The 11,358-nt window shown below is 36.2% G+C and overlaps 1 protein-coding gene across 1 annotated transcript; it reads right to left on the reverse strand.

Moving 5' to 3' along the window:
- Window positions 1-4,737: 4,737 nt before the first annotated feature.
- On the reverse strand, window positions 4,738-10,999 carry RALA (RAS like proto-oncogene A). Its single transcript, XM_039336731.1, has 5 exons — window positions 10,782-10,999; window positions 9,448-9,595; window positions 7,995-8,203; window positions 7,380-7,554; window positions 4,738-6,463 (listed from the first exon to the last, which is right to left on the reverse strand). Exons 2-5 carry the CDS (start codon window positions 9,559-9,561, stop codon window positions 6,341-6,343), a joined length of 621 nt encoding a protein of 206 aa, XP_039192665.1. The 5' UTR covers window positions 9,562-9,595; window positions 10,782-10,999; the 3' UTR covers window positions 4,738-6,340.
- Window positions 11,000-11,358: the final 359 nt, after the last annotated feature.

The following is an 11,358-nucleotide window of genomic DNA, read 5'->3' on the forward strand; positions in this document are numbered from 1 at the left end:
AAACATCAACTGGACGTTCTTATGAACATCAAACAATAGCCACAACAATACAAGGAGATTTTTTTGATGATTTCAAGGCAAAAATACGAAAAATAACCTGGCAGAGGAAAAAAGCTAGAATAAGATTGAAAAAGATTGGGGTTTTGATCTATATATGAGATCTAAAATAGAATATATCTAGATAGAATATGTATTCTGAACACAAGACATTGTAATGATTTGAGATAAAGAAAATTTTGGTCATATAAAATCTAGAAATATATTGAAATAAGAATTTTATATTGTCATTAGATGGGTAAGATAGATGGTAGAATTGATATATAAGGTGTGTATTTTAAATATTAGAATGTATGAGCAATTTTGATAAAGGAATTGTGTTTAATTAAAAATTTGGAAAAATTAAATATTAAATGTAATTTGAATGTCTACAAATAATTAAGATTTGAATTTAAGATATTGTTATGAGTTGAGATAAAGGTTAAGTAAAACTTAAAAGTATAAGTACTAATAATTAAATTTGTATATGGGTTTTTGGTATACATGTTGGTGGTTTATTTTTAATTTTTTTTTCTCTTTCTGGAAAGTAAGAAAGGAAGGAAGTGAAAAGAAGAAAAAAAATTTATTAGCTCCAAATGTGAGATAAGAGACTTAGAAATTGGGATCATTTAAAACCTGGAAATGATAAAGATTAAACATTAAACTTAAATATCAATGGCAAATTAAAGTTAAGAAAAACTTACTAGGTTATTATCTAAAAGGTGGAATGTCAAATTAATTAAGATATGTATAGACTGAAGATTATTGATGAATATTAGAAAGGTATTTTTGTTTGATTAATAGAATAAGAACTGTATTGGTTTGAACATGACAGTAGTTATGGGGGAAAGAGGGAATTAGTTTGTTGTAATAATTTGAGATTTGTACTGATGATATTCAAATGTAACAGAATTACTGTGCTCAGCTGCCATGCTACTTTTCAAATATGTAAATGTAATATTGTAAAATTAATAAAAAACTTGAAACTGAAAAAAGGAAAGCACTGTGCTGCCCAGTCTTCTTTCAGACATAACTTACACTCCCCAAAAGACAAGCTAAAAATCTTGTTATTCGTACCAAGCATTTTGTTTATCTGTTATCTATTCACTATGCTTCTGCTTAGAGAGTGTCCTTATTTCCACACTACTACTCACTTGACCTGGACTTTTTGTCAGAGAATTAATATATACATTTTGTACAAGCTTATGAATTCTTCAAAATCTTGTCCAAAATCAAGTCATATACCCTAGAGTAGGTCTGCCTTAGCTAGGCTGCAAATAATTGGATAACCACAAAAAAAGAAAAAAATTCTGTACCTTTTTGCAGCTACATCACCTGAGCCACTGGAGTTGTGCTACCCAGATCTTGTAGCCCATGTGCCAGGTCCTTCATAATTCAGAAGAAATAATGGAAACTATAAAAGCTGCTTAACAAAGATTAGCCATAGGTACTCTTCAATAAACAACTACACTTGAGCCCAGAATTATGGTAATAAGTTGTAGTTCTTAAAATGGCTTGCCCAGGGCAACCCTCCATCCTGAGGCACCCTGTGCTCTCCTTCCCACACAGTTGGTCCTCACCCCTCAACATCATGCCTCTTATCTTTTACTAAGATAGAATGGGGAGATAGGCCAAGAGGTCCAGTGGACAGAAGGGGGAGGGGGGAGATAGATGGATGGGGACAGCTGCAGGATCCCTATGGTCAGTTGTAAGGGCAGGCAGATTGCTAAGTACTCAAATTTTGTTCACGTGAGTGCAAGGTTACTACAGCAGCACAATTTTGTGTTCAGTTGTTAACCCCCAACACCATAATAATTCCACATGGTTGCTGAATGAATGGCCATAAGTAATTAAAATCTATAGTGGCAGCATGGGTGCAAATAATGTGTTGTAAAAATCTTTTTGACATGAAGCCTACACTGTGCTTTTGATTGCTGAAGACTCCTAGATTATACAACTGGCAAATAATGTTATTGTTACCACTATTATTGTTGTTTAAATAAACTTTCACAACAGGAAAGTGTAAGTATACCTTTTGTCTTGTCTTTGTGGATTGTATTTAGAATGCTGTAGGTTAAATGTAACAATCATTTAACAATGTATTAATCACTGAAGGGCACATAAAGGAGGTGGATGTTGATTTTGGTGATAAATTTATATGCAATGAAATTTACATTTCAATGAAAAAATCCTATAGCAGATTATAGTGACAATATATTTCTGTGAGCTGTCAGTTTAATTTCTGTCATTAATAAAGATCAATTCCATGATGACTGTATCTTGAAAAAGGCAAACTACTTGAATCAGATTTAAAATCTTTCCTTTTTATATTCATTACTAAAATCTAATTTCATACTGAAAATCTCCCTTCCCTAAAAATGAAATACAAAAAGAATCTTGTTTTTCAGTTATTATAAAGAAAAGTCATAGTGAGAAAAAAGCAGATTACTACTTTATAGGGTCTGAATTAACACATGACAAATTCATTTTAATTAAATTTAGAGTTCATATATCACAATAAACCATAAACTGCAGTGGCTAAGTTTATAAAACAAGTCAAAACTAAGCAAACTATATTACAGCTTTACTGTATAATGTGCAAGTTCTTTGTCTTTATTGGGCACAAGATTTAGTTTTCTTAATGACTAAATAAATATCTATTTACAAATCTGGTTTTGGAAAATACAGTTATTAGGTATTACCAATTAATTTCAAAAATATCTAAATTGCTTTCATCCTGATTACCAAGGTATCAATAAGTACAATAGAGCATGTCAAACTTTGAATAACAATATTAAACTCAACAAAATTTAAATTATTAAGAATTACAGAAACAATGTTTGAAATGTCAGGACAAATGCATTGCTGTAATTTAGCATTAAAAATATTAGATTATCTTTAGATGGAACATTCCCAAGTCAAGAAACCCATCAGAAAACAGCTCCCACCCTGCACCCACAAAAGGATGGGTCATAAAGCTATATCATTCATTCAGGAATTAATACCATACTATATAGAATATGATTGGAGAAAAATATTTGTAGCTTTAATGTCAGGGCAATAAAAACTCTATGGCAGGGGTGTCAAACTCAATTTCATTGAGGATCGCATCAGCATTGCGGTTGCCCTCGGGGGGGGCGGGGGTGTGTGGCCAGAGTGAGTGCAGCCTACTGGGTGGGCGTGGATGGAGTGGATATGGCCTACTGGGTGGGCGTGGCCAGCTCTACATTTGCGTCAAGGGTGCCTGTGGGGGCCTGGGCAGGAGTGGGACAGATCTAAGGGTCTCTGGCAGAAGGGGGTGGGACCGGGGCAAGTGCCAAGGCATGGTCCACTGGAAGAGCCTCACTGTTCTTCTCAGGTCATGCGAGGGGGGGGATGGTGCCGCAGGCTTCCCGGAGCCCTGGCCAGCAGAGGTCAAATGCCCAGCCTGGCCCTCAAGCACCCACAGCACCAAGCCCAGCCCCACTTCCCCAAGGGGCGCCCAGCTGCACTTACCTCCTCCTCAAGGCTGCTGCTGCTGCTGTGCTTGCTCTTCTTACTCAGTTTGCTCATGATGGGTACGAGGGCAAAGTCAGAAAGAGGCCCATTCTCTCTCCATGGGAGGAAAACCGGCTTTGTACCCAAAGCTTCCTTAGCAATAGGATGGGAGACCCCCAGGATAGGCCAGGAGGAGGATGCATGGTGAAAGGGTAGCAGGGCAGGATTAAGGCAGGACTTCCCTCAGACCCTCCCTCTTTCTTTCCTTCCTTCTTAAGTACAGAGTGGTTTGGAAAATATTTGAGATGAGGGAGAAAAACAGGCCAGGGCCAAGGCAATGGGGGCCGTTCCCTCACTGTTTCCAGGATGGCTTCGCGGGCCACATGAAACCACTTTGCGGGCCGCATCCGGCCCCCGGGCCTTGTGTTTGACATGTCTGCTCTACAGCATGGAGCATGGCTAATGAGGAAAACATTAGCATTATGAATAGCCTTACTTAGCTAAGAATATAATTCAAGACTAAATTGAATATTATGTTTAGCCATAAATGTTTACAGCAATACAATTAAGCAACTAGATTGTTTTTTTTTAAATTACTTCATATTTTAATTAACTTGCTTTTTTCCTACTTAGATGCAATTTTGGCCAGGGCTATGAGGGATGAATGGATGAAGAGGTCAAATGTGAGGCATGAATGTTGAAATAGGGAATTAGGCAGAGTTTTATGTTAACATTATTCATCAGAAATGTCATTAGCACATTTTTGCACAAACATTAGCTACATACATTGCAATAGATTGAATATTTGTGAACACTCCTGGAATTTCATTATGCATTGTAAATAAGCAAACATAGCTTATTTATAGGAAAATAGACTTTTCAGAATTAGATTTAGAACCTGAAATGAATAGTTGAGTACACAATAGCTCAGAAGACCTGAGCATCCATTTAAAATAACAATTTTTGTTTCGTTATTAGATTCAGAACAATTTTATACCAATTTCATTTGTAAGTCTCCCTCAAGATTTCTCTAGAGCATCTTCTTGAGGATGGAAAGTTTTCATTAACTATCTTCACTAAATAATTGGGAAAACCTTATTGCAAATTACTCAGAATTCTATTAGAAAATCTTTGTATAGTATCAGTTTATAGACACATTAATGGAAAAATTAATAATGATAATTATTCTGCAACAATGTGTTTTATAATTAATGTTCTACAACATTTTTTTAAAAATGAAACTTTATTCAATGGCTCAAATAGCAAATAAAAAGTTTGGTAAGGCATCCACCTATGACAATTATATGTATCCATTGGCTTCATAATACCTTGGTTCCCATTACACAAATAGGATGGTAGTGGTTGAACTCCCTTGGTTAGTCAGACTAAAACAAATACACAATGAGGACCAATCTGCTTTAGCAGCCACATCAAGAACTAATTCTGCACATGATAACATCTATTGCAGGATGTACAAATAAAATTTCTTGATGAACAAATGTTCTCTAGTCACATCAATAAATCAGTTAGCAATTACATACATATGCTGCCTATTTTGTTCAAATGTAGGCTTACAGATATATTTAAAAAGCATTTTGGAAGTCATCTTTTATATTGAAACCCCAAATTCCTAAAAGCCTCAGAGATGGAGGTTTATCTTTAGATCACTTACACGTTAGCAGTGTGGTGATATTCCTTACAATAAAGAACTTAAGACAATCTGTTTTTAATATATTAATGAGAATTTTGGAAGCATATAATCAGTATTTTGATATTGCAAAGGAAGATAGTTAACTGACTGATATAAACCAGAAGAGTACGTTTCCATTAAACATTATACAGTAAATGTTCTTAAACCTAGAATAGAGAAAAATAAACTCTAACAACTTACATATTTTTCAGAATGGAATCTTATTTGTGCTTTTGAAATCCATAGTGCTACCCTACCTGAGGAAAATATCCTTCACAAATAGGCAAACATAAAGTACTTACAAAAGTAAATGTCAGTATCTCTGAATTAATATTTCTAATTGAAATGTGCGCCACCCACTTCATTTTTAAATTTAATGTATCAGCTGACTTTTACTAAAGCAATTTTCACTAAAGCAAGGAAACACAGTACATTCTGGATAATTCAAGATCCAGAGTATGGCACATTTTTCTGATCAACTGTACTGGCTAGTTGGCTAGTAAAAATGCTCAAAAACTGCATTACAAGGTATTATTTCACAATGATGTACACATACAATTTACTGCATTACAAGGAAGATATACTCTTAACTATGTTAAATTCTCAATTTAAATTAAGGCATATTCAAATATTGTCGTAAGTTTATACCATTAATCTAAGTCCATGTATAAATGATTCCAATAGAAGCAGAGAAGAGTTTTTCTTCTCTAATTTGCATAATTTTTAACAGCAAAAAGGAAAGCTTATTTACTATATTTAGTTTTTATCACTACTGTAATTTTCAAGGCAGTAATGTATAAAGTAAAAATTTGATATAAAAGTATATGCTTTAAAGAGAAACATAAAAAGTAATGCTTTTTCATTCACAGTTCAAGAAACTGCCCATGGGGGAAAAGAATCCTCTACATTCAGAAAAACCATGGTAAAAGAAAACAAGTTACGTGGATTGAATTCTGCTTTTCTTGAAACTATTTTTTTCAATGAAGGTTTTCAGTGTTGTCCCAACCATGCTTTAAGTGGTATATTAGAATTCCCCAACTATTAAGAGCGATTTCCGCCATAACAGCCTCCAAATAGCATGCTCTATGTTAATAGATTTTACTATGGTTGAAGTAGGAAAAGAGTTTGAAACTTTGATTATAAAATACAGCATCTTTCTCTGATCCTCTTGGCTAAACTTTTCCTTTTCTTTTTTCCATTCTTTTCTTTGCTGTCTTCCATCTTTCTTGCTCTGATTTCTCTCATTAAGTCAAAAAATACCTAGGAGAAATATCAGTATCAATACATTTGATTGAATGCTTAAATATAACGTACTTAATTTCATTTAACTGTTAATTAAGCCATGATGTATCTTTAATGCCAAATAATATACTGAAACCTAGAAAATTATTTTTTGTTATGTCTCAACAGCAAAAACAAAGTTCTTGCAAAATTGACAATAGATTAATGTAATAATTTACATTAAAATTTAACACATGAAAAATACAACTGAAGACTACAGGACTAGTCTTTCAAGTTAACAGTCAATAAACTTGCAAAGAACTCATCATCATTCAATCATTTTGTGCCATACTTTATAGAGCAAATTACATTTGCTGATTCAGTCTTTAGTATCGGACTGTTTTTAATAGAATTTTTTCTCACATGGTCACATTTTTAATCTAAGCCACACGCCTTTGCTTGTAGAAACCATGCTCCTTTCTTCTTTTGCTCCTCCTTTCCCTAAATTTATTTTTTCCTTGTATTAAAAAGCTGCTAATGAGAAAAAACAGAAAATGGGCTGCTGCCACATGCTGCCAGAAAGAGAAAGGGCCATACTTCTCCATCTTCCACTTCCAATCTTCCCTTCTCTTCCATATGTGTATAGGACAGAAATTGCTTTGCAACTAACTGCACAGCAAAGGACAATGAAGAGCAGAGTCACTCAGAAAGTCAGATGTGGGGGAAAAAGGGTGAGCCAAGCATGAGGAGAAAGAGAATGGACCATCTGCAACATTAGTTTTATTCTCTTCCATGCTAAGGTTGCTAATTATTTCCCAAACTCTGCTCTGGAAGGAAACAACTCCAGCAGAAAATAAAGCGTGTAATATTGAAAAGTGGAATTATAGGTTTTCATTACTTCTACCCACTTTTTCTTATGTGAAGAGGATTATGCAAAATGGGAAATAGCTTTTACCTTGTCAACATTAGCTCGTGTTTTAGCAGATGTTTCCACATAGTTAACATTCCACTGATCAGCTCTAATTTTTGCTTCTTCTACGGAAACCTGTCTTCTATCTTCTAAATCCGATTTGTTGCCAACAAGCAAAAATGGCACATTTTCATCTTCCTTTACTCTTAAAATCTGCTCTCTAGAAAAGATAAAAAATCACACACTTTTAATCTATACACTCATGGATAATATAATTATTTATCTGTGATAACATTTTGAACTAAATATACTGTTGTAAATGTAACAATTTGCCAAGCATGTAGATCATGTGACTACGGAGGTGGTAGTGCAATGTTTTGCCACAGCCAGAAGAGCTTTATGGATTGTAAAGCATCCTTTCTGAAGCCATCCTAATTCCAAATTGTTGTTAAACAGTCATTTATCACCAGATCTGTGAAGTGATATAGCAGGTTATACAAGGTTATCTGAAGCATTAGTCAGGCATTTCAGTTACATGTAGCTTTCTTGTATGATTTTTATCAGTTGATGGATATTTATAGAATTACCATTAAAAAAGGCAAGGAACTTATGAGACAAAAATTACTATCAGTCAAAATATTAAAACATGCATTCAATTACCTGAAGTCAGCTGTAGCAGCAAAAGATTCAAGCTCTGTAATTGAAAATACACAGAGAAAACCTTCTCCGCTTCGAAAATAGTTATCACGAATTGCAGCATAATCTTCCTGTCCTGCTGTATCCAATATATCAATCTGAACTTCTTCTCCATCCAGGACCACTCTTTTTCTATAACTATCGGCTTTAGTAGGTTCATAATCTTCTACAAACTGTTAATAAAATAGTCAATTCCATTCTAAACAACAAAATTTTAGTAGTGATTTCAAAAACTATTACTTTCCAGCCATATCTTAACACTGGTGGAAGATTATATAGTATTTGTATAATGAAATGTGTAAGGCCATTTGTTTTATAGAAGTGACTCAAAATGTGTACAAGTATTAAAAACTTGTCAGTTAGAAATAACCCATTACATAAGAGGTAGTATGTTCCAGTTTTAATAATTCAAACCACAACAGACCCAAACACCTGAGAAAGAGCCAGAATCTTATAAAAAACCAATAGAGCCAAGGAAATCTGTGGGATGCTGTTCAACAAGGCAGGCAATGACCGAGAAAGCAGAACTCCCAAGTCAACAAATGAGATTGTTTAATGGAAGAAACCTGGAGTTTTCCCATTCTATAAGATCTGATAGGACAAACAATTGGAGAAAGGCAATGTGATGAAGAGCTTGGCCTACATGCAAGGCTTTAAGATGACAACCAGCACCTTGAATTTCATTCAGAAGCCTACAAGGAGCCAGTGCAGCTTGCAGAGCAGCTGTATTATTAGGCTTAGTGAGAGAAGCCAAAAACTGCCTGCATCATTGTATTCTGGACCAGTGGCAGCTTCAAACACTCTTGAAAGGCAGCTTCATAGTGCATTATAATAACCCAAATGGGGATTATTAAGAGCCACAGTTGTAAGATCTCTCAGTCCAGAAACAGGCACAAGTAGTGCACAAGATGGACTTGCAAAAAGATCTGTTAGCCATAGCTGCACCTGTTCCTTAAGCAGATGCCACGAGTCTGGGAATACTCCTAAGTAGTGCACAAATTCTGACTAGGAAACTGCACTCCAAGGCATTGTTAGAGATGGAAAATCTCTTGAGTGGGAAGGGGAGGATTTAAAACCCTCAGCCAGTCTTAAACCAAATCCTGTATAGTTGCCTTATGCAAAAAAAAGTTTTTAATCGCAATATTTTCTGTTTAAACCTAGCAGCGGAAACAAGGAAGATACCAATTTTGTTTTAAATTTCAACTCTTCCAAATATAACACACACCCGTCAGCTATTTTTAATTATTTATCAAGTAATTTTCTCTCAGATTGTATCTGAACTGCTTCAACCACTGATCTAACTGAGTGTAATGTATTAAGTACTGCTGATTAATGTAATGTTTTGTAATATTGTTTGTTGCTTTCACAAATACCTTGAAAATATATATAGAAATTTAAAAACATTTTTAATTCTTACCTCATCATACATGAATTGTAAAGTCAGTGCAGATTTTCCTACTCCCCCACTGCCTACCATAATTACTTTATGCAGAGCCAAAGAATTTTGACTTTTAGGCTTATTTGTTGCCATTTTTACCTGCAGATATTTCACACAAAGGTAAGGCCTAGAACAAGAAAAATGATTTGCATTAATAAGGATTTAAACTATTCAGTTTTTTTCTGTTCAACAACTCAGACTGACAGTTATAAAAGAACTACATATGGACTTCCAAATTAGTAAACTAATAAAATGATAAATGCTGTACACACAAGGAAATTAAACACTTTCCTGAAGAATTGTTGCTTTGTATTACTGAATTTTAACTCCTAAATACATAAATAACACAACTAAATAACCCTCAAAGGACTTGAATTAGTAGAGAATATTGAGTGTGCACTTTCAAATAAATCATCTGGGTGAATACCTGAACAAGTCCCTACAATTTTCAGAAGTGATTTACCTTTGTCTTTTTAGGATGACAGGGACTTCTTTGCACTTAAGACAGAAGTAATTCAGGATCCCCTAGTTTCTAGCCTGGTGCTTTAACAGCTATTGCACACTGGCTCTCAAGTGGAGAACAGGTCTAACAATGTGTATAAGCATCTATCATAACCAATAACAGAACTTTATTTAAGGGCAGCATATGTAACAGAAGAAAGCTGCTGACTTCAGAAATCTGAAGATAGTGTCCCAGAACGATTTGCTTAGTGCTTCATCTCAACAGAGCCAGATAGGTTTTTCTCTTTACTGGAATTGCCACCCCTTCCCAATTAAGGCCAATTACAGGTCTGTCTGGACTCAATAAATATGATGGAGTTCCAGGTAGGCCCAGCATATCCAGCTTTGAATAAGTTTAGCACTGCAGGGAAAAAACGAGCGCCTTACACGGAAAAGCTTCCATTAGTTTTTTTCAGTGATACACCTCAGTATAACGAAGAGCAAAGCAACCCTGAAGCTGCTTTAACTAACCAACCAGCTACCCGCCCACACAAGCAGCGTGGCGCGCCCATTGCGTTCAAGGCATGGGAAAAGGGAGCGCCAAGGCGGCCCGTTCAGGGGGGAAAAGCAAGGACAAGCGAGCAGGAAAAGAAAGGCAAGAGCTCCGGAAAAGGAAAAGCTCTTCCTTAAAGCAAGGGCTCCGCCGTCGGCCTCCAAAGGCATTCCACGCCACTAGTGCCCTAGGCCCCCTTCTTCCCGTAAAACTGCCCTGGGCTTGGAAGCGTCCTCCCATTCCCCATCAGAAGCTGAAAGGCTCAGCAGGTCGCATCCGCCTCCAACTGACCGCGGTGGGGAAGGAAGCACATACTTACCTGCAAGGGATGGGTCAGGCCCACCTAAGGTAGAAGAAGGAATCACGGGGCTTGTAGAGACTGCCTCCGCTTGTCTCTTCAGCTCCAGACCTGCTAGGGCGAGACCGGGACGGCTGGATTAAGAGCGACACAGACCACAACCGCTTGTTTGGCAGACGCGTCTCATCAGCTACTCGACTCCTCCTTCAAAGGAGAAAGATAAGGGGAAAGGGAGGTGGGCGGGGCCTGATATGGACTTCACGTGCTTTCCGAAGGGAGAGGACGAGGAGGATCAAGGGTGCAAATGTAGAAGGGCGTGGTGGTGCGCGAAGACCACCAAATGCTTTTTAAATTAAGAGGCCTCCATTGGTTATACATCCTGAGGATATGGTGATGTCATTCTTTCTCACTTATCTCTATGGTGAATGCCTTACACTCTACAGAAATTTCGGAGCCGAGGACTCTTCGATATGATTGTTCTCACCTGGGATTGAGCAAAAGGCTAAATTAGAAAGCGAGTAACTCCCTTCCTATCTTAAAAGCAAAATCACTAGCAACTAGTTCAATTTAAAATTAATAAAGATTTCACTAAAGGCTC

The sequence above is a fragment of the Crotalus tigris genome, unplaced genomic scaffold, assembly GCF_016545835.1.
Source record: "Crotalus tigris isolate CLP2741 ecotype Arizona unplaced genomic scaffold, ASM1654583v1 scf7180000017666.379230911805:20528666, whole genome shotgun sequence".
Classification (NCBI taxonomy): Eukaryota; Metazoa; Chordata; class Lepidosauria; order Squamata; family Viperidae; genus Crotalus; species Crotalus tigris.